Source organism: Coregonus clupeaformis, chromosome 27 (assembly GCF_020615455.1).
Source record: "Coregonus clupeaformis isolate EN_2021a chromosome 27, ASM2061545v1, whole genome shotgun sequence".
Classification (NCBI taxonomy): domain Eukaryota; kingdom Metazoa; phylum Chordata; class Actinopteri; order Salmoniformes; family Salmonidae; genus Coregonus; species Coregonus clupeaformis.
In genome coordinates, this window is record NC_059218.1 from 33167880 (window position 1) to 33191801 (window position 23922).

Consider the following 23922-nt stretch of genomic DNA (forward strand, 5'->3'; position numbering starts at 1 on the left):
TTCATAGGCCTATAATTAATTCAAGTGGTGTTTTATTCATCTCTTCTTTGTCTTAAAAATAGATGTTGTAATCAAGATTGTTTTTAAGGTATTATAGTCATTGCATTGATTGGTGGATGCGAATCAATATGAAGAAATATTCCATGAATTTTCTTGAGAATAACAAACAAGTCCAAAGAGTCTGGAGTCCAAAAACCAAAGAGGGGTTACAAACACAGGGGATTTTTGCAGCAATTTAGGAAATACATTTTCTAGGTCAAAGGTTGTGGGCTATTTACTCGGATGTTTTAGACTTTTGGTACAGTATATCAAATTGGCAATATCTACTTTGGAACACAATCTTATCTTTTCTAGAAACGATCATTTCGGTCTTTTTCAGATGTTCTAGCAGGATGGATGGAAATCATAACCAGACAATATCACAGAAATAGAATGAGTTTTATTATAGAGGAGTTCACTCTGCCTATAATATTATTCCCTATTTGTAAGTCATATCCTCTGTTTTTATAGACTAGAGCACAGATATATCTATTTCCCACTAGTTGTTTGTGACATTTCTTGCCAACTCATGAAAACATGAGCGTGATGCATGTCTGGCAGATGGCGGACCGCTTAAGGTGGACTTTCTTTATCAAACGCAAATATTTGAATTTCCAACCCATGAAATGCAAGTCGACTTTAACTCTCAATAGAGTACACTCACACTGACAAAGTTATCGAATTTGTGTTAACTTGATCACACTGATAATAATTTATCAATCTGCGAGTTGTGACGTTGGCCCTTCCTTAAAATTGGGCGGTTGTGAGGCTACTGGCGTCTACACTGCTATATAAAGAGCGCATTACGGCGGCTGTGGATAAACTATTTTCCTTAGCAACAAGGCTAACCTGATGGGGAGTTAAACTATTTACTCGACCAGTTATCTTCAACAGGTAATAATGGATTGCTTATTATGTTAATGCAGGTGAATATAGGTAAATATCTCTTGAATTGCAGGTGTTTTCATTAGGCATAGCCTACACAGATACTGTATGTAATCATTGGTTTGTTCGGTCCCTATTTCAACTGTTTGTAGCCCACTAAATCACTGAAATATAGTGTCGTTACATTTGTTAACTAATCTAGTGGCAATTTAGAAAACATTTTATGGTATGTTACCTTTTCTGTTTTCAGTTTGGCGTGTGACTTAGTCTGGTGCCTTCATTAGAAAAAAACTGGACCAATCCTGTCTAACGCACGCTAGATTAGGCCTACAAACTTGCCATAGGCTACAATGTATCCAATAATGTTGTATGCTGTAAATATTTAACCATTGAATGAAGATGTTACTTACATTCATTATCTAATGAAATTGTTGCATAGGTGGCAATTGCTTGAACATTTGAACAAGAGATGGGAATGTAACCCCTTTCGCCGCCCTGGCTCAGAGGCCAGATATTTTAGCCTATTTCTGTCAAATGTAACACTATTATAGACTATAACATATTGTAATTTACATATTTGCTCGCTTGGGCTTTCTTTGACATTAAAAGGTGATGCAACGCTTCTTCAAATTGCCATTGTATTAGACCATCATTTGCGCATGTGCGTGTCACGTGACAGGCTGTGTTCGAGCGCGTCAAAACCGTGATGTGTCATGGGTAAATTGTGACTGACTGATATACAAATAATGTTGAGTAGTTATTTAGGATGTAAGGTGATTTGTAGATCAGTCAGTCTCAACTCTCCTTTAAAGACTGTTCCCGGCAGCAATTCCAATTGACTAATCTTTTATTTTTATAAAGAAAATCTAAACTCAACCAACGTCACAATGAGTAAGGACACCGAAGTAGACATGAAGGACGTGGAGCTCAATGATATGGACCAGGAGAAGCAGCCGATGACGGGCGGGGCAGGGAACGGGGATGCTGGTTCTCCTAATGGCACGGAGAAGAACGGCAGCGTTAAAGTGAAAATCCCCGAGGAGACGGAGACTAAATTTACCGGTCTATCCAAAGATGAACTCCTCAGAGTCGCTGGAACACCAGGGTAAGAACTATTAAGATATATGCAATAGACTTTAGCTTATAAAAAAATAGGTTAACGGATGTTTGCAATGTCAACATTTAGGGTATAATATTGCCTTACTAAATAATCTCTCTCCCTCCATCACCTAAAGGTGGGTCCGGACACGATGGGCCCTTCTGATTCTGTTCTGGCTGGGCTGGCTGGGGATGCTGGCTGGAGCTGTGGCCATCATTGTTCAAGCACCTCGCTGCAAAGACCTTCCTGCCATGAACTGGTGGAATTATGGACCTCTGTACCAAATTGGAGATGTGCAAGCTTTCAGCGAGTCCCAGAATCTAAAGGGTAAGACCCCCTGAAAGGGGTGATGACTAAGATTTGTGATGAAACCCACTATAGGTTTCACCTCATGTAAAACTCACTAGTCGGTCAGACAGTTCATATGAAGTAGTTTGAATACATTGAACCACATAGGCTACAATTTGCGATTGGGTTGGGTCACTGAGGCTGCAGTTCCAAAGGCAGCCCAAGCCTGATATTTTGCCCAATTATTGGTGAAAGAGCTGATTGGTCAAAAGACCAATTAGTGGCAAATTATCAGAAGTGGGCTGCCTGTGTAAACAGCTTGAATGAGAAATTCTGGAGACTCTGAAAGTGGGTTTCGGGTGGTAGTGTCTGTTGAGGGGTCTGACCAGTGTTGATTACAGGGAGCAACAGTGCATGTGACGAGACATGAGATTTTAAAATGCGTCTGCTTTAGCTTCCAAGTGTACGCCATAGGATTCTCAGAATTGAGGTCACATTTATTGCACGTAAACATGTTTACCACTTCCTTGACTCCGCTCCAGGGGATGGAGGGGGGGCGGCTCTTTTAAGCATCCTGCTGAACCAGCAGAATCCTCCCTCCTACACCCTAAACTGATTGGTTTGGCAGGTTTCTTGTTTGCTTCAGTTCGGCTAGCCGAAGTCAGCTAGGCGACCCGAACGAGTGTGCTCGCATACTCCCGTAAAAGACCTTAGCTTGAATAGTACAATTTGTCTTATTTGTGACGCCGTAGCCAGTATACACTTCCTCAAAAGTCAGAATTAATCTAAGATGACTCGAATGTCATTCACTGACATTTTTGCCAAGGAGAGGTTAGTTGCGCAATTTTCCATCTAACTAAGATGTTTGTTGCAGTATTTCTCAATGAAAAAATGTGCATGAAAAATGAGTTCTCATTGAATGACTACATACTTATTGAAGAATCCCTGCAGTTGACTAATCACGGATGAAGGGGCGTAGACTTGGGCTCCCAAACTTGGGCTGGCCGAAAAAACCCTTACCGACGTCCAAATCGTCACAATTTCGTCATAATATATGCACAAACTCTTCCGAACTGTTTTGGCTGGGAAGCACGCAAACACCTTTAGTCACACTCCAGGAACTGGGCTACATGATGGATGTCTGAAACAACTTGTTTTTGTTTGTGGGAGTACAGCTACAATGCCAGTGGGCGATTACTATTCACTTGATAGGGCTTTATAGAAAATAAAATATTGACACTGATGAAAGTGAACAGATGTCTAACAAAATAAGATTTCAAAGGATAACATTTGTTTTATCCAGATGTTGTGCCTTCAATAAAGAACAACACCGATGTATGTCCACTTTTAGTCAGCAGTTTTCTACTGTGTAACAGGTGTGGAGAACAAGATTGACCGTCTGAGCCAGCTGAAGGTGAAGGGTCTGGTCATTGGGCCCATCCATGTTGCACCCTTAGACAACCTTGTGAGCCTGAACTTTGAGGCGATCTCCTCTGACGCTGGCAATCTGGAACAGTTCAAAGGCCTCATTACAGCTGCGCACAAGAAGAGTGAGTATAGCCCCTCTTTTTATAGTGTCTTTTAATTTATATGATGTCCTTTAAATTTTTCTCTTGAAACTGTTCATTGGTTAGGCAGTGGTGTACAGATGGACTAACTCTCTTCCGTCTGACAGGCATCAATGTGATCCTGGATCTGACTCCCAATTATCTGGGAAGCGGACCATGGTTCTCTAATGTTAGTGTCACAAACGTTGCTGAGAGACTCAAGGTAAGAATTGAGCGTCTCTTCTCAGTGAATCCATTAAATCCACTTGAGTTCATCAATCTAATGTGTGAACCCTCTTTCCTCCCCAGTCTGCCCTGGTGTTCTGGCTGAACCAAGGTGTGGATGGGATCCAGTTGTCTGGTGTTGAGCGTGTGGCCAGTGTGGTTCCGTCTCTTTGGGCTGACATTCGAGCCATTGTACAGAATGGGACTGAGGGAAAGAGAAGGTGAGCAAATGTCCACCATTATATACACATCACTCCCTTAGATACTACTGCACTGTTGGAGCTAGGAATACAAGCGTTTCGCTACACCCGCAATAACATCTGCTAAATATGTGTATGTGACCAATAAAATTAGATTTGATTTAGAACATAACTAGGAATCTCAGTAGATTGTTATGCATGGGAGCCACCTAGCGGTTTAGTGATGGTATTGTTTCATCACATTTTCATCATCCACAAAATGGCTATTGGCTAACTTGTGCCCTCTAGTGGCATAAACTACACTGACTGCTGCTGAAAAGAGAGCTGATACTGTATCTTGATTCTATTACAGTGGGTACATTAGACTTATGTGACTTTTGTAGATAGAATTCCTTTCCTCAAGTAAATGTTATTTGTGTATTTTTGCTCAGACTTCTGATTGGAGTGACTGAGAAGACCTCTGCTGTTGAAGTCTCTGAACTGCTGAACTCCACTGGGGTGGACCTACTCCTATCCGGGGCCCTCAGGTCTAAGACCATGACCGCTACGGATCGTGCTCAGACTGTCCAGCAGCTGCTCTCCTCTCACAACCAGACCCAGCTGGCCTGGAACATTGGGGACAGGAAGAAGGGTCACCTAGCCACACTGGTGGGCCCAGACATGGTGAACTTCAACCAGATGCTCCTGCTCACACTGCCCGGAACCCCAGTGTTCAACTATGGGGATGAGATCGCCCTGGCTGATGCGGTGAGCAGGGGGTTTCAATAACTAATGTATCATAAAACAAATAACAGCTTTAGCCTTGGAGATTCACACTTTTTTTTAAATAAAAGGTTGTCTTGATTTTTCTGGATATCTAATGTCTTGATTGTCTTTGTATAACAGGATACAAAGTCCCCTAAGATGCTGTGGGATCCCGCCGACGATGAGGATACAAATGGAACTGCTAAGGTAAATTGGATGATAATGAAAATATTCATAAAACTGTTGGAAAGGCAAAGCAATTAAAATATTTAATTCCTGCCACCCTCAGGAGGAGAAAGAACAGAGGCTCTCCTGCCGTTCCTTCTTCAAGACGCTGAGTGAATTACGTGGAAAAGAGCGTTCCCTGCAGCATGGGGACTACATTCCCCTCTTCAACTCCACCTCTGCCCTGGCTTACCTCCGCCAGTGGGACCAGAGTGGGCGCTACATCGCTGCCTTCAACTGGGGCAGCGACGTGGTGACCATTCAGCTGGCCCACCCTAACCTGCCTGGTAAGGCTGTGGTTCAGGTGAGCACAGACAAGGTCAACCTGGCCCCCGACAGTACTGTTGAGCTCTCTGCGCTGGAGCTAGGGCCAGGCCAGGCTGTCCTGCTACAGTTCCCCTACATATCCTAGAAAGGGGAGAGATCAGCACCATCTGTGTGGGCATTGATGAAGTAGTTGTCAATTTTTTGTATTTTTTGTTTTTTTTAGGGCATCCTGTTTTTTAAGTCTGAAAAATAGTCACTATCATTCAAATGGTCATAGAATTTTAGCATGCACTCATCAATAGATTTTACTTGAACTCCTCCTAGAACATAGAAACTGCTGTGAATTAGTCTGGTATTCTAGTATGCGGTGTTGGTCAGACATACAAACACCTGTCTGCTCATCGCAAGCACCAGTCAACCCTTCAACTATCGGTCTATCTTGCTGTTACTGAAAATACATTCCAGACCATTAAATGCCATGATTGAATTGATACTTTTAAATGTATTTTATTGGCCTTTTTTTTTTAAATTTATTTTTAAAGTTGTTTCTTTTCGGGGCATGGTTGGCCCCTTACTGAAATGTTGTAATTGTTTTCAAAATGTTTCTCACGTTTCAAGAATTATCTGATGTTATGATTGCTTTTGCAGCAGAAGTTATAAAACACAAAGGTGGAGGGGCTGAATTTCTTTCCTCCTAAATTAAATTGGCATGATCTAAAACTGAATACAACCTTTACTAGTCTGTTTTATTTTGGCTAGCATGTGCTACCAATGATGTGGTGAAATCTAAACCCTAGGTTAAACATTAAAGCTAGCCCTCTCCACTCTGCACTTGAACGTCTCTTCCTGGCATCAGGTGTCCCTCACAGGCCTTGATTTAGACCTATCCATAGTGCACGCAGGGAGCTCTGTCTCACCTGACTATTATAACACTTCTTAAACATTTATCTACCGACACTGGGAGAGACGCTGCTATAGACGGACACAGTGACTGCTGCTGTACGCACCCACAGAAGTTGGTTAAGACCTAGTGATCGAGTACTGAACAAAATGTATGCATTCGCGTGTTAATGGATAATAAACAGACTTGTTAATTAGCTGGGACCATCTATTTGATCAGCCTAGGATGACGTGGGGGGCGGGCACAAATAATAGTGATGTTCACGCCATTCCACTGCCATTGGCCTACTTGATTTCCATCAGAAAGGGGAAAAGGTTATCCTTTGCACTTTTCGTGTAATGGTTCTAAATTTAGCTGCTTGACACTATTCACAAGGTCACAAAACCCTACACTATATACTATTAGTGTCGTTTGTGTATAAACTACTTAACCTCTTGTATCACACACTCATTCAGACATGTCAAACTACCCCTTACTATATGTTTGGGTTCACAACAATGGCCTCTGAGAGAGAATCTTGGGTTGTAATGGTGCAGACTGGTAGAATACTGAAAAGCATGATATGCTTTTGAAAGGATGCCTGATCTAACCACTACACAGATCTCATGATAATGGTTGTAGTTGTCATGTAAGGATGAGTGATAGAAAGGGGGGGAGGATGAAAACGGAATATTATCACTGACACCAGACCTGCTGCACACAAATTTCAGCAGAGCGATGAGAAGACCTTGATGCTGAAAGAAACGATGGAATCTTTAATAAATGATTATTTCTGAGAAGGCTTTTTCTTCTGGTCTGATTTTGTGTGTCAGGTAGTCCTGAGGGTGCTTAACTGTCAACCTTGATGTAGTTCTGTTCTTGTCTAATGTTCTGTATTATGTCATGTTTTGTATGGACCCCAGGAAGAGTAGCTGCTGCTTTCACAAACAGCTAATGGGGATCCTAATAAAATACCAAAACCTTCTTTCCAGGAATTGTAAAGGGGTTTCTAGCTCTTCATTTGTCTACCTCAAACTATTTTTCTTAATTGGGGTCACACTGGCTCTAAATTAATCTGTTCTAATGTGTTAATGAGTTGGACTTCAAAACTTGCAAGATCTCAAATTGTTCTCTCGAGCATTCTCACTGTTCTCTAGTCTAGACATGCACTGTATAGAGCCTACAGGTAGTCCATGCCTAAACAGGGCCCTTCTACTATAGCAAAAATCCACAAATTCATCTGACTAAAGGGCTTCATTGACAAAATCCCGAACTATCCCTTTAAGATTGGAACAGCCTCTCCACTCCCTGGGAAGACTTCTGGTCATCACTCGTTGCCACAGTCATAAACCCCGCCTATTTCTATAATTTATCATGTCATTTTAAACCTAACCTTATGCCTAACCTTAAATTAAGACCAAAAAGCACGTTTTTGTTTTCATGAATTGTTATGCTGTGGTAACTAGTGGAAACCCTCCATGACGCATTGCAGGTGGCTGAAAACCAATCTAGTCAGGTTTACCGGGTCAGCTGATGTGCGCCGTTGCTCTCTCTATTTATAAAGTCCCCGAGTAGCTCATTCAAACAAAGACATAAGCGAATTTACATTTCCAAAGGAAATAGAGAATGAGCATTATTCAGAGCATTGTGCAGTTCGTTTTCAAATACGAAAGTTGTCCACGATTGGATACTTTAAAACGCAACTTTTTAGTGAAGGACAAAATAGAGAATAGTCCACGTTGCAGATAAATCAAATTTGTGCCACTCTGTCTTTAAAAATGTATATTCGCTGCGCGGAGACCATAATGACAGCGTAGTTGCTAGGGAGTGCAGTGTCCCGTTTAAAATCTAAACCAAAGCGGAGTGATACACAACTTGAAGCGGCAAAGGCGCGTAGGACTGTGGAAAATTTGATTATCATATCTACAAATTCGTTAGGTACAGTAGATAGCAAGATCAAATCAACATAACTAGCTCGTTAGCAACATAACAAAATGGTAAGTTCCATTTGCTGTACATTTTTTATTAAATACACGTTGGATTAATAGAATTGGCTAAACAAATGCATGTCATGTGTGCAGCCATACAGTATTAGAGCAATCTAGCTAACAAGCTACACTACCTGGCTAGCTAATTTGTTGGCTATGTTACTTTCTAACTGGGCGATTGATTAGTTAGTTAGCTAACCACAGCCAGCACAGCAGACTGTTGGTTACTCACATTATGATGATGGCTAACGAGATACAGTAACGTTAATTACATGTATTATCAATGTGGTAGGTAGCTAGAGATCTGCGTCAAATAAGGTTAACGTTAGTTGTGTCCGTCATAGACAGCCAGTTCCGCTACGAGGAAACTAGCTAGCTAGCTGGTTAGCTAAAGTTAGTATGGCTGTTTGTCAAAACTATCCACCTTGGCTTGGTGTCACTGTCGTCTTTGTTCCACATTAACATTCGATAGTTAGCCACGCTAGTTAACTACCTGTAAAGTCACTAGCTAACTAGTTGTGTAGTTAATTAACGTTAACTAGTTTGGCTAGCCTATCAATCCTCGAGTATGATGCGCTAGCCAGGTAGCTAACGCTAGCTAGCTGGACCTGAGCGCTGGTCATGGCTAGAAAGTATCCAGCTTTTGTCAAATTAACAGCAGATGTGACTTCTCTTAGCAAATTAGGAGAATTTACGCAGGAGGTTTGGAAAATGAACGTAGCAGGTTAGGATAATAAGATTAAGGTTAGGAAAACGGTTAGTTAGCTCAAATTCGTTTTTTCTTTTTATGCTTTTGACGTTAATTTTACAAAAGCTGAATCCCTTCTAGACATTAACGTATCATCTGCAGTTTGTCGGTTAGCAGTGTGTCTATTTAACAATTAGTTGGGTTCCTCAAAGTGTTGTAAACTAGCTTCTTCAATGTGTTCCGAACTTGGTGAAGCAACGTTACTAGTATATATTTGTGTGGCTAATTTGAGATCCAGTGGGATATCCCCTGATCCAATGTGTTGCTTTCTAGGGCACTGTGCGGCAGCCTGATCAAACATTGCGGCAAATATGGTGCAAGACTGACTAATTTTAGACAGAACATCACTTGCTAGCACGCTAGCTAGCTAATAATACGATGTTGCAACTGAAGATGGACGTATAGATAGCCATGTGTTCTACATCACAAGTAACTAACGCTAGTTACTTATCCTTTTTCCTGGGTAATTTTTAGGCAGCCTAGGATATAATATGGGAATGAACTATTGGGTTAGAATATTGTAGGTGGCATTTGAAAGAAATTAGTTAAAGTTTCTTCAAGTGCAAAGAAGGGAGAATCCAAAAAATCAAAAGGTGTCATTCACGATTGTGTTTTTTGCTTTCAGGCAGATCAACTGACAGAGGAACAAATCGCTGGTAAGATGGCTATATTTGCTTAAACATTACCAAGGAGTTTACAGATGTTTCAGTCAACATTATGGATGTGGAGTGACCTTCTACATTTGTTCATCCAGAGTTCAAAGAAGCGTTCTCGCTGTTCGATAAGGATGGAGATGGCACCATCACCACCAAAGAGCTGGGCACCGTCATGCGCTCCTTGGGACAGAACCCCACAGAGGCCGAGCTGCAGGACATGATAAATGAGGTGGATGCTGATGGTGAGCGACTCAACCACTAGCACAAATGTGACTCACCACCTGGATTTGGTTTTATGTAGCAAAATTTGAAATGCTGTTTTTTACATTGGATAAAAGTACAGACTCAGAGCTACAAAATTGTATATCATACACTGCATTTTTGAGGAACAATGGGGAAAGTAATTCTGCTTTGAAAGTTGATAAACTTGTAAACTCACTTTTGAGAAAATTGCATTTTTAATGTTTTGGTATCTAGTGAAGAGCTCTTCTTTGACTACACCCATTTAAGCATCATTCACACCCTCTTAAGCTTTAGCCCCACCCATCTCGTTTCGCTCTGAGCATTCAGAGCGAACTTGATGCTCTGGCCGATGATTTGTTTACCTCTGGATAACATGAAAACAGCCTAACCAGCTCCGCTGGCAACAATTTCATTAAACCTTTTTGCCGACGTTTACTGACACCGGCAATATTCAACGGGTGTTGTACACTTTAGCTTAAGACATGTAGCTAGCTAGGTAAACTATGAACCTAGCTAGGTAAACAACAAATCTGACCATAATTTTATCCTCCTGAAAAACTAAAGCAGGAAGCACCAGTGACTCGGTTAATAAGGAAGTGGTCAGATGATGCAGATGCTAAGCTACAGGACTGTTTTGCTAGCACAGACTGGAATATGTTCCGGGATTCTTCCGATAGCATTGAGGAGTACACCACATCAGTCACTGGCTTCATCAATAAGTGCATCGACGACGTCGTCCCCACAGTGACCGCAACCAGAAGCCATGGATTACAGGCAACATCCGCACTGAGCTAAAGGGTAGAGCTTCTGCTTTCAAGGAGCGGGACTCTAACCCGGACGCTTATAAGAAATCCCGCTATGCCCTCCGACAAACCATCAAACAGGCAAAGAGTCAATACAGGACTAAGATTGAATCGTACTACACCGGCTCTGACGCTCGTCGGATGTGGCAGGGCTTCAAAACTATTACAGACTACAAAGGGAAGCACAGCCGCGAGCTGCCCAGTGACACAAGCCTACCAGATGAGCTAAATCACTTCTATGCTCGCTTGAGGCAAGCAACACTGAAGCATGCATGAGAGCATCAGCTGTTCCGGAAGACTATGTGATCAAGCTCTCTGTAGCCGATGTGAGTAAGACTTTTAAGCAGGTCAACATTCACAAGGCTGCAGGGCCAGACGGATTACCAGGACCTGTACTCCGAGCATGCGCTGACCAACTGGCAAGTGTCTTCACTGACATTTTCAACATGTCCCTGACTGAGTCTAATACCAACATGTTTCAAGCAGACCACCATAGTCCCTGTACCCAAGAACACTAAGATAACCTGCCTAAATCACTACCGACCCGTAGCACTCACGTCTGTAGCCATGAAGTGCTTTGAAAGGCTGGTCATGGCTCACATCAACACCATTATCCCAGAAACTCTAGACTCACTCCAGTTTGCATACCGCCCCAACAGATCCACAGATGATGCAATCTCTATTGCACTCCACACTGCCCTTTCCCACCTGGACAAGAGGAACACCTACGTGAGAATGCTATTCATTGACTACAGCTCAGCGTTCAACACCATAGTGCCCTCAAAGCTCATCACTAAGCTAAGGACCCTGGGACTAAACACCTCCCTCTGCAACTGGATCCTGGACTTCCTGACGGGCCACCCCCAGGTGGTAAGGGTAGGTAACAACACATCTGCCACGCTGATCCTCAACACGGGGGCCCCTCAGGGGTGCGTGCTCAGTCCCCTCCTGTACTCCCTGTTCACCTATGACTGCATGGCCAGGCACGACTCAAACACCATCATTAAGTTTGCTGACGACACAACAGTAGTAGGCCTGATCACCGACAATGATGAGACAGACTATAGGGAGGAGGTCAGAGACCTGGCCGTGTGGTGCCAGGATAACAACCTCTCCCTCAACTTGATCAAGACAAAGGAGATGATTGTGGACTACAGGGGGTAATGTGGTGGACTGCTCAACCTCTGACCGCAAGGCACTACAGAGGGTAATGCGTATGACCCAGTACATCACTGGGGCCAAGCTTCCTGCCATCCAGGACCTCTATACCAGGCGGTGTCAGAGGAAAGCCCTAAAAATTGTCAAAGACTCCAGGCACCCTAGTCAGACTGTTCTCTCTGCTACCGCACGGCAAGCGGTACCGGAGCGCCAAGTCTAGGTCCAAAAGGCTTCTTAACAGCTTCTACCCCCAAGCCATAAGACTCCTGAACAGCTAATCATGGCTACCCAGACTATTTGCATTGCCCCCCCCACTCATTATCTCAGCCAATCATGGCTAGTGGGAAGGTTGCTGTCTTTTTCTGTGGCTTAACCAACAAGGCTCGTAATTTAACAATTTTATTCGTACTTACAGATGGCATACAAGTTTTTTATTAAGGCACAAGAAAGTTCACGTTCCAGAAGGCATTTCTGCCAAAAAACAACAACAAAAAAAACTTTCAAATGGCTCTCCTGTGAAGTCGTGACTTGCTACATGTGCCAAGTTGCCTGAAACGGGTCACAAATGCTCTCCATCTCTCCCTCACAGATTAACACACAAAGCATTATCTGATTGGGCTGAAATACCAACATTGTAAGAAAAACAGTTTTCCTCCTGTGACAGCATTTATCTTTGTCATCCACAGGAAATGGAACCATTGACTTCCCTGAGTTCCTGACCATGATGGCGAGGAAGATGAAGGACACCGACAGTGAGGAGGAGATCAGAGAAGCCTTCAGAGTCTTCGACAAGGTCAGCTAATCAGAGGAATATAATATTTTCGAATTTCTTACCAGTCATAGTAGTGCAAATATTAATCAATGGGTTTCATCACTCCCAAAAGATGTCTCAAACCTCTCCAGAGTTGACAAAATTCATAATTATTTGACATTTCATATTCAGGAATCACTCAGTAATAAGATCTGCATGTTAGTTAACACTAAATGCAAACCAAAAAAATGAATTGATTTCTTGTTGCAGGACGGTAACGGCTATATCAGTGCTGCAGAGCTGCGTCACGTTATGACAAACCTCGGTGAGAAACTGACAGACGAGGAGGTGGATGAGATGATCCGGGAGGCTGATATTGATGGAGATGGACAGGTCAACTACGAAGGTCAGTTTCCCCATCTTCTCTCTCTTACACTTACGTTAACCTGAACAACATTGCATATCAGTCAGACAATTTAATTGTCCATTCACAAGCCAAGAAAAGTACTAAACGAATGCTGTCAAACCAGATTAAATCCATTCAACAACATGCATTCTAGCTTGCCTTGTTTTGTTGTCGTCATAGCAATATATAAAACAGGTTGTTTTAGGTATTAATGCTGCAGTTAGACAACGTTGTTCTCATTCCTCTGTTTGGTCAAGATGGAGTGGCTGAGTCACTTGTTACTGTAAAAAGGAACATTATTTTGACCATCACATCCTCTTTGCTCTGCTACTTATATTTCCTAGTGTCAGTTTTGTGTAATTTATTCTGTTAAATGTTTTTTTAAAGGCAACTATTGACAAATGTCACTGCAATAATCAAATGTAAATGTTTGGAGAATGGCTCCATATTATGAACTGTGTGCGCAGATGGAGCAAACTGTTGGGACATGCTATGCTAATGAAAAGGTTCAACATTGAAGAGCGTAATGAAGGGCATGCAGCTGAGTGCAGAAATACATTTGATCATCACATCAAGATATCTAAGTGCCCTCAGCCTTGCTCTCAACTACCACCCGAGGCATGGATAACAGAATACAGCTCTGATGAAAAATTAACCATGGCATTATTCCACAATTCTTTGTGATCCCTTCAACAACTTGCACCTCAAGTCGCAGTTTAGATTCTGTTAACTCGTGGTTGTGGAGATGGCTCCCAAATGTGTATAAAAAATAATAATAATTCACTGTCAAATATGGTCAGGCCCAATTCCACAATTCCTCTTGGGTATTGCATTTCTTGCATGCTTGATATTTTAGAGACATTAGGCCAAATTCAGCTGTTCTTCTGGTTCCTCTCATGTGCAGTGTGTCGATCACTTCAGCTAAGACACAAGTGGTATCTTACAGAATGTAAAGAATGGAGAACCATTTGCCAGTGTAATGTATGCCTCCTCCAAATGTTGGTTCCAATCTTGTCTTTCAGAATTTGTGCAGATGATGACAGCAAAATAAAACCGGAAACCCAAAAGAACCCTTCACCACAAGACCAAACAGTGGGCAGCACTCTCACTGTCAACACTCGACTGTCCTCTTGTTTTTTTACTTTGCGTTTCTTTGCTTTCCCCCTCTGTCCATTGTGCTTGATTCAGGCTCAGCTGCATAAAGCTCAGCGTTTCCTTTCATTGTTCCTCTCTTAAGCTGTTTTCTTTGACATTTTCTGTTTTTCCTCAAATAAAATAAAAGATTTACATATACAGATAAACATACATATAGTAAAATGGTGAATAAAAAAATAAATAATGTGAACAATATTTTCAAGCTAAAATATATACGGAGAGAGAAATGCATGCTTTGTTTCTTTGGGAATGTTTTTGTGCTACTCTGCTTGCATTTTTTTGTTTGTTTATTACATGGCCAATTTATGGTTGTAGATATTTGCTATCTTTTTAGAAGTGCCTAGGATTACCATGATGGGAGGTGACAGGATTTTAACAATAAAATAGACCCTAATGTACTTCTGCGTGTATGCGCATGTTTGGTATATGTTTTTAGCATTCTTAATGTTTCTTTGAAATTGTTACATTTCTATTTAAGCATGTACCCAGACTTAAATGCATGCTTACAAACTCATTAGTTGGCTGCAAAGTTGACCGTTTGGGTATAGAAAACATGGTTGTCCAAGGACCCCCTGTGCGGTGCTGCATGCATTTTTCCATTATGTCCTGACATTACAAAATGTTGTAACATTTTCTTACGCTTGAGCAGGGGCATGTTCATTATGCAGATTCTGTTGCAAAATGTTTTTCTTAAACGGATGCAAACAGAACAACTTGTGTTTTGGTTCTTAAACGTTAAATGGTTTCCGTAATGAATATGCCCCTGGTCTTTCTGTTCAGCACCACCACAGTCTCGTTAGAAATGATGAATTATGCCATTTTAACAATCATGTAATGAGTTAATGTACATTTCACTTATGCGCAAAGGTGTAAGGCATTACTATTTTTTACTGGTTTGTTTTGACAAAATAAGTACAAAGTAGGGGCAAAAGTGGCAATTAACTTCAAACCTGCTCTGAACAACTATTTTGAAAATATGTTACCTGTGGAAGGGTGAATCCCAAGTTATTTGAGAGTCTGCTGCTTGTGGTTTTGTACCTAACTTGTGTGTATGTGATGGAAGGCACGGTCTGATGTGTTGTCGCTGCCCTATGCATCAGATCGTGCCATATTGCATATTTAACTCGACAACCTTTCATGTTGTCATCAATATTTCGGTTTCCCCCTCGCATTACCCAGTTTGCTTCTTACTGTCATGAATGTTATTTTCTTTCTGTTCATGATCTTTGTCAAATTTCTTTGAAGACTTTGCCAGTTCAGCTGTCATGTTCTTTCCCCTGCCCTTTAAAGTTGTAAGTTGTTTGGGGGAGAATGAGAGATTATGCATTCCATTGCTAATTAAACTCTTTGACCAGTGTTTCTATACCAAGACTCCTGCCTTTTCATTTACAGTGCGTTCTGAAAGTATTCAGACCCCTTGATGTTTTTCACATTTTGTTATGTTACAGCCTAATTCTAAAATTGATTAAATACATGTTTTTCCTCATCAATCTACACACAATACCCCATAATGACAAAGCGAAAACAGGTTTTTAGACATTTTTGCACATTTATTACAAATAAAATAAAAAACTTTATTTACATAAGCATTTAGACCCTTTGCTATGAGACTCAAAATTGAGCTCAGGTGCATCCTGTTGCCATTGATCATCCTTGATGTTTCTACAACTTGATTGGAGTCCACCTGTGGTAAATTAAATTGATTGGACATGATTTGGAAAGGCACACACCTGTCCATATAAGGTCCCACAGTTGACAGTGCACGTCAGAGTAAAAAACCAAGCTATGAGGTCGAAGGAATTGTCCGTAGAGCGCCGAGACAGGATTGTGTTGAGGCACAGATCTGGGTAAGGGTACCAAAAAAAGTTCTGCAGCATTGAAGGTCCCCAAGAACACATTCTTAAATGGAAGAAGTTTGGAACCACCAAGACTCTTCTTAGAGCTGGCCGCCTGGCCAAACTGAGCAATCGGGGGAGAAGGGCCTTGGTCAGAAACCCGATGGTCACTCTCACAGAGCTCCAGAGTTCGTCTGTGGAGATGGGATAATCTTCCAGAAGGACAACGATCTCTACAGCACTCCACCAATCAAGCCTTTATGGTAGTGGCCAGACGGAAGCCACTCCTCAATAAAAGGCACATGACAGCCCGCTTGAAGTTTGCCAAAAGGCACCCAAAGGACTCAGACTGATGAAACCAAGATTGAACACTTTGGCCTGAATGCCAAGCGTCACGTCTGGAGGAAACCTGGCACCATCCCAACGGTAAAGCATTGTGGCGGCAGCATCATGCTGTGGGGATGTTTTTCAGCGGCAGGGACTGGGAGACTAGTCAGGATCGAGGGAAAGATGAACGGAGCAAAGCACAGAGAGGTCCTTGATGAAAACCTTCTCCAGAGCACTCAGGACCTCAGACTGGGGCGAAGGTTCACCTTCCAACAGGACAACGACCCTAAGCACACAGCCAAGACAATGCAGGAGTGGCTTCAGGACAAGTCTCTGAATATCCTTGAATGGCCCAGCCAGAGCCCAGACTTGAACCTGATTGAACATCTCTGGAGAGACCTGAAAATAGCTGTGCAGCGACGCTCCCCATCCAACCTGACAGAGCTTGAGAGGATCTGCAGAGAAGAATGGGAGGAACTCCCCAAATACAGGTGTGCCAATCTTGTAGCGTCATACCCAAGAAGACTTGAGGCTGTAATCACTTCCAAAGGTGCTTCAACAAAGTACTGAGTAAAGGGTCTGAATACTTATGTAAATGTGATATTTCCGTTTTTTATTTGGAATAAATTAGCAGAAATGTCTAAACCTGTTTTTGCTTTATTGTGTGTAGATTGATGGATATATATTTTTACAAATCCAATTTAGAATAAGGCTGTAACATAACAATGTGGATAAAGTCAAGGGGTCTGAATACTTTATGAATGCACTGTATACTTGTACTGTGCAATGAAAGCAAGTGTTTGACAATTCTACCAAGAATATGGAAAGACAGTATTTTACCTCGTAGCTGTATTCTGTCAAGTTTTAATATCTCAACGTTTAGTTACACATTTGCAAAAATATCTTTATAGCTGGCAATGTTTACTGTGCAATAGTAGTGCATCTTGTGTTTATGGTCTGTACCTAATTGAAAATCAATTTGGGTCGGTGGACACACACAGAATGCTAACCTGGTAACCAGAGACTTTACGAATCCTAAGGATCTCTTCATTGCATAATGAATACCAGAAGTGTGAAAATGTTTTATGTATAATGAATAACAGTGGCATGTTATAATTACTCAAAAAATATCACAATTTGTGTTTCACAGTGCTGTGTGGTATTAAGCCGGCTGTCTTATGATAAACCCTTTGCACTAATCCTCTACCACATCAACCAATAGCTGAACAGGTGTGTGTGTACATTGATTGACGTTGGGTATTACGAATAGCACACGTTAAATCTAAACATTAACCAGGGGTGTAATCATTAATACAAACATTTCCGTTTTGCAACAAACGTGAGTTTCTATTGGACAATGTCATGTAGGCCTCTCCTCGTTTCGTTACGTTTAAGAAACGTTTTGCAACAGCATTGGCGGAATGAATATACCCCTGGAAACTAAATGGGCGTTATGGTCAAGCTAACCAATAGCAGGTAGCCAAGGGGTGGGTGAGTGGTTGAATGGGTTTAAATGTCTTGGCTATATAGACAGCTAGCTAGTCTTTTAAACCCCAGACTTTATTCAGCCATCAATGAGGACTGTTAGCTAGGGTGCACAGAAGAAAAAAAATAATCATAAAAACCCACATGTACCGAGGTGGACCACAGTACCCAGCTAGCTTAATTTACGCTGACTGAAGAGAAGAGCGAGCTGCCAGCAACAGTCAAAAGCGCCACACCAACACCCATGCTAATGTCAGATAGCAACTGAACGTTAGCTGGGAGACTTTAAAGCCCGTTCTTTATAACTCAGCGATTCAAGCGTGCTACTGTAGACTTGAGACTTTAAGGTAAGTTTTTTCCCCCGTTACAAGTCTTAGAGAAAAATAGACAATTTGGGAGTTGTTTTCGTTGCTTATCCCGACGTAGTTGGCCAATATCCATCATACTGCAATGTTTTTGCATGCAGATACAGAGCTGCTAGCTAGCTAGTTAACAGTTGGTTGGCTAGCAAGCTAGTTAGTTAGCTATGCCAACTAGCCCTAGATGCAGGCTAGTTAGTTGATTTGGAGAGTTGGTTGTGAGGTGGCTGCATACTAAGCACCGTGCAAAAGTGGATAATGCAGCCGACAACTCCCGCATATTATGGTGACATTTCAACATAACTAGCCATTTAGAATTCTCCGCGACAATGCACTTTTGGACTCCAGTAAAAAAAATGAGTAATGCAGATATTCTCTATGTTCTGACAAATAATAGACGACGTCAAACGTGAGAACATTGATTGATATTGGTTTGTTTGCTCTTTCTGTCAGTGAAGAACCTTGACTTTGGTGTTGCAACAAGCACATTGGTGAATCAGTCAAGCGTTCAGTGGAACAATAACTGGAAAGGTTCATTCATGTGCATGTTGTATCTGTGGGAATGTCTGGAAAGGTTTCTCTAATAAAATCTGGTTTATAGCATGCAACAACGCCTAACTTCTGGACTCCTGTTTACTCATTCTGACTCATAGTCCTAGCAGTGTTTTTCAATTATTGTCCTCGGGACCCATGAGGTGTGTAGACAAGTCCAAAGTGCAGGCCAGTCCGAAGTGCAGGCCAGACCCTTGGCTTGGGTCTGCAGGACCAGTCTGAAGAACACTGCCATGGCATAGTCTATTGTGCATTAGTCCCAACCATCTATTGTGATATTTTCTTATGGTTTCTACTTTTCATATTTTACCAACCAACTGCTGTCCTTGCCTAATCAGACTAAATCAGACTGTGATACCAGCTTTCTGGTATACAGTTAAGCAATAAGGCCCGAGGGTGTGTGGTATTTGGCCAATATACCAGGGCTAAGGGCTGTTATTAAACACGACGCAACGTGGAGTGCCCGGATACAGCCTTTGGCTGTAGTATATTGGCCATATACCACAAACACCTGAGGTGCCTTATTGCTATTATAAACTGGTTACCAATGTCATTAGAACAGTAAAAAAAAGTCATACATGTGATATACGATTTGATATACCACAGCTTTCAACCACTCAGCATTCAGGGCCCAAACCACCCGGTTTATAATCTTAAATAAAGCACTGCAAACACTTTAAGTTTACTTACAAGTCAGAATGTTGAACAAAATCACGTGTACTTACGCTGCGGTTGGTCTTTATTCGGGTCATAATTTGAGAAAATATCCGCAGGAAAGTATTATTTACCCAACTTTTTAGAGCGCCTGAACTGCCATTGAGATTTCTATCACCTGGCATATGCGCAAAACCATGTCAATACCTGCTTGACTTCAGTTAGTATGCATGCATCGCATACATGTAGGCTACTTCCGTCTTGTGCACGTAACGTGCCTTAGGTGATGCGCAAACAAATCATAATAGCCACACACAGAGACCTGCATTTTGAAGTCTGTTTAATAATACATTCCTGTGGATATTTTGTCATTTCCACAGGCAGAAATCAGCTGACAATGGGTAGAGTAAGTTCAAATGGCATTTTATTCAACATTTGCAAAAGTAACTGTGGGGCTATGGCTGTCCCTACATTTTCAGTCTGCAACATTGCTAGACTTGGTTTTTGAATGTCATGGTTACCGATGCCATTTAGGCCTAGGTTCAAGTTACCCTTGCCAGGCTTACAGCATACCAAACACATCGCTGGAAAAGAGACTACGTTCAAATATGGCATGCTCTTCGTGCTAGCCTATTTGTTTTCCACCTGCAGTGTATTTGCATGTACTGTCTTAAAGGGAATGATCAACCATAATCAAACTTAACAGGATACTTAGTGATTTTTGGCAATGAGGCCCTTTATCTACTTCCCCAGAGTCGGATGACCTAGGGATAACATTTGTATGTCTGTGTCAAGTGTGAAGGAAGTTATTTCGCGAGCCAATGCTAACTAGCTTTAGTGCATTGACTGGAAGTCTATAGGTATCTGCTTGCCGATTTTACTTGGTTTTGAGACCTTACCCAAGCAGCGATGAACTTATTCATGCTCGTTCTGCAGTGCCAGGGCGTGGATAAAACATGCACAAAAACGCCTAAATACATCCTTATAGAAACAGCATTGCTCTCAGTATAGTGATGCAGGTCTTGTAGATATGGTATGTGAAATTGTCATTCTGAACTTTATCTGCAACGTTATATTCCATTTTGTGCCACTCGAGCGAGTTATTGTTATTGCAGAAACCTGTTCAGCTACCTTGTCAAAGGTAGACTTCCTGCAACACTTTTCTAATTAGGTCAGAGGTCATTCTCATCTGTTTAATGGTAGTCTACAACATGGACTCCTTGTACTACAATTGTGTATTACTGTAAAGAAGATTATTGCGGGCAAAATGTGAAGAAAATAAAATAAATGTCACCAACTCCCCATGTTTCCCAGAATAAAACATTAAATAAAATGAATTGTTGAATGAAGGTGTTCGTTGTCAAGTGCATGTCGGATCTGTTCCAGATGAGTTGATAAAGTTGAGGCTTTGTTTCTTCAACACCGCTTCCATACCTCATGTATGTTTATACCTGCTTGGGGGAGGGGGTTTACCCAACAACAACCTCAACTTGCTACACTTGCACTCTGGTTACATTCAGTGCTATCAACACAAGTAGCCTATGTCTTGGGTACTGTGTTCCATAATGTTTAGGATTCAGCCTCTAAATTGAATACAATTAAACTTGTGTAATGATAGTAGTGAACAGGCTACAACTTTGTTTTTGTTAGTTGGCTATCGGCCTAGTGCTAGCCATTTACTCTATGCCACATCAGTGTTTGTTGAACTAAGTGTTTTAATGTGTGTTAAGTAATCTGGTTTTAAGACCAATTAATTGCCCCAACATGTTCTATTATATTGTCTCACGACTCTGGTGTGTCTGTTGTGGAGTGGGAAAGACCAGCACAGAGACTAAGCCTGCCTACATGTAGGCTAATTTTATGGAAAATGTAAACCACCTTGTTCTGCCTGTTGTGGCCCATTTTCAAAGTCATCAGGGTATGCATGATGGCCTTGTGTAGGCCTATGTATTTATGTGAGTGACATATTGGCAATATTTGGGTAAGAACAGTGACATGGTAGCAGTGAAGCCTCGGGCCCTTGGCCTACGCTATAGGTTGGTTTGTCAAACCCAGGGATTGACATTACATTTGAAAGGCCCATTGGTAAATCAGGAGTATTTTTTTGGTTGCCTGACTTATGATCACTTGGTCGAAAAAGTAAATGAGTTATTTACATATAGAAGTGCCATATTGGCTGCCTTTCACCTAAACAGGGGCGGAATCAGAAACTCAGTACTTGAATTCTTTGCATTTTGGTTATCAGTAAAAATCTCAGAGCAGGCTAAACTTGCTTGACTGCTATAAATTGTCTCTTTCGCTTAAAACAAAAGGATGACCCATAGCCATATGACCCGAGATTAACCAGAAAGATCAGATTTAGGCTACTGGAATTCTTTGCAGTTTGTTTGTTTTCAATTACCTGCCCAAATGGGGCAACCTCAGTGCTGGCTCAACTTGCGCGACTGTTCATTTTACTTTCCCCAGGCAATAGGGCAACACCTTAATGTCAATCCCTGAAACTTAATGAAAGTTCTCTGTGTAGTGTTAACTCATTTAAAGGAGTCAATTTATTAGAATAGCCAACAAGTTTTACAATGTGAGACCTAGGCTATTTCTCTTGTCTGGAAAGAAGACACTGTAGGTGAAAAATGGAGAGACTGTTCAACAAGGTCAGTCTGCTGATGTGAGCTCCTTGGTGCCAGACTTTCTCCAGAGCCCTCATTAAACCATAAAGCAAACACACTCTGTCAGCCTGAAATACGTTTGCAGCTTATTTTTGTAGGGAGAAAACTGGGCAGAAATGGTTGACAGGTCAAATTACAGTTGGAGACAATGTGCTAGGTTGTATTACAATAAGCTGCCTTTTTAACATGTCTCACAACTGATTGGACGAGGAATGTCGTCAAGAATATCCTCTTTCATTTGGCCCACTTCCATTCATTCAGCCTCACAGACTAGCCTCATTTAATTTTTTTGTCCCCTCTCTGCTTACCTCTCTACCTCCGCTCTTTCCTTTTGCTTTATTTTCAAGTCATTTCTATTCATGGGAGCATAGTTAAGTCTTAGGTTCGTTTACCTGCATTTATTGAGGATGTTATAAATAAAGGGTGTCATTTGGAGTAATGTAGGTTAGGGATTGCTTATCAATTGTTTGGTTTTATTCTAATGCCAAAATGACCGTGCCATGAGAATTTCATAATAAATGCTATCATTTGTCCGCAAGGCAAAACAAATATTTGTGAACAAGGGAATCTGACATCAAAAGAGCATTCCTGCCAACTGCCCTTTTTCATTTATTTTTTATTTTTTAAAACCTTTGAACCTGTTATTGCAATGTGCACTTGTGCGATATTGTTTGGTTTTGGCCAAATCTGTTTTGTTTTCATCATGCAGTGCAGGTACAACTATGATGAAGTGCCCTTATGATACTGAATTTTTCATTTGATGTCCTATATTTTGGATCACAAAGTACTGAACTTGATATGGCTTATCACAATCTCTTGCTCCTGTCAACACAGCAGTGGACGTGCCATTGCTGTTTATGCCTAGCTTTTAGTGTTTGGATTGAATTCTGGTGTATCTAACCAGATCCACCTCTTAGTGTTGATCGGTTAGCCTGTTCATGTGACCACTACTTATACAGATTAGGTATTTCCTTGATCTGTAGAACTGGTGGGACCATGGACGACTGAGCTTTGTGTTATGCTGGAGCTACTAGAGGTCACTGCTGCTGTATCGGAGGACCAGTCTCATGATATTGTCACATCAACAGGCCAACAGTCTTCAGATACTCTGAAGGGTTTGGATTGATTTGTGCGCTAGTGTGGTGTGTTAGAGGCAGTTGGACATTCAACAATTTATATTTAACTCTTGTTAAGTTCAAGTTCAAACCCGATTTTAATTTCCCCTTGGCCTTTTCTAATGAATCAAGTATTGCCTAATTGAGCTCCTCTACAGGTCCTCTGAATTGGAATGTTTTACTTTTTTTTACTCCTTTCCTGTCTGCGTCCCATGGAGCTTCGACCCCTACTGTGTTCAGTCGCAGTCACTATTTGTTCAGATGGAAAGTGTTTACCAAACTATTTCTTTAAATTCCACTTACTGTTTTTTGTCATTGACCCCTGGGATGCACATTTAATGTCTTGTTTAGTCACTTGGTATGGTGACCTTACAGGGTGTGGAGAGTTAGGCCAGAGGTCTGTGGTCAGAGTGTACTGTAATAGAGGTTAAAGATGTCCTCCAGTGATTTTCATTTTGTATATAAAAAATTACTTCTACTGTTGAAACGTGATATCTTACATTTACATTTACGTCATTTAGCAGACGCTCTTATCCAGAGCGACTTACAAATAGGTGCATTCACCCTATAGCCAGTGGGATAACCACTTTACAATATATATATATTTTTTTTTTTTTAGGGG

At 41.5% G+C, this 23922-nt stretch overlaps 3 protein-coding genes across 3 annotated transcripts in view; all 3 read left to right on the forward strand.

Annotated features, from left to right (window-relative positions):
• The first annotated feature begins 780 nt into the window (after positions 1-780).
• On the forward strand, positions 781-6616 carry LOC121541825 (4F2 cell-surface antigen heavy chain). The gene is made up of 9 exons (XM_041851140.2): positions 781-933; positions 1786-2029; positions 2160-2350; positions 3688-3861; positions 3987-4081; positions 4168-4304; positions 4715-5030; positions 5169-5234; positions 5317-6616. Exons 2-9 carry the CDS (start codon positions 1812-1814, stop codon positions 5662-5664), a joined length of 1545 nt encoding a protein of 514 aa, XP_041707074.1. The 5' UTR covers positions 781-933; positions 1786-1811; the 3' UTR covers positions 5665-6616.
• A 1365-nt stretch (positions 6617-7981) lies between these two features.
• On the forward strand, positions 7982-15672 carry LOC121541829 (calmodulin-1). Its single transcript, XM_041851143.2, has 6 exons — positions 7982-8396; positions 9761-9791; positions 9890-10033; positions 12682-12788; positions 13017-13152; positions 14175-15672. The coding sequence occupies exons 1-6, from the start codon at positions 8394-8396 to the stop codon at positions 14201-14203; spliced, it is 450 nt and encodes a 149-aa protein (XP_041707077.1). The 5' UTR covers positions 7982-8393; the 3' UTR covers positions 14204-15672.
• A 2298-nt stretch (positions 15673-17970) lies between these two features.
• LOC121541827 (pyruvate carboxylase, mitochondrial) overlaps positions 17971-23922 on the forward strand; it is a 107796-nt gene continuing 101844 nt past the window's right edge. Inside the window, exon 1 of the mRNA XM_041851141.2 lies at positions 17971-18301. The gene's annotated coding sequence lies outside the window, so the exon portion shown is untranslated. The remainder of the gene's footprint in view (positions 18302-23922) is intronic.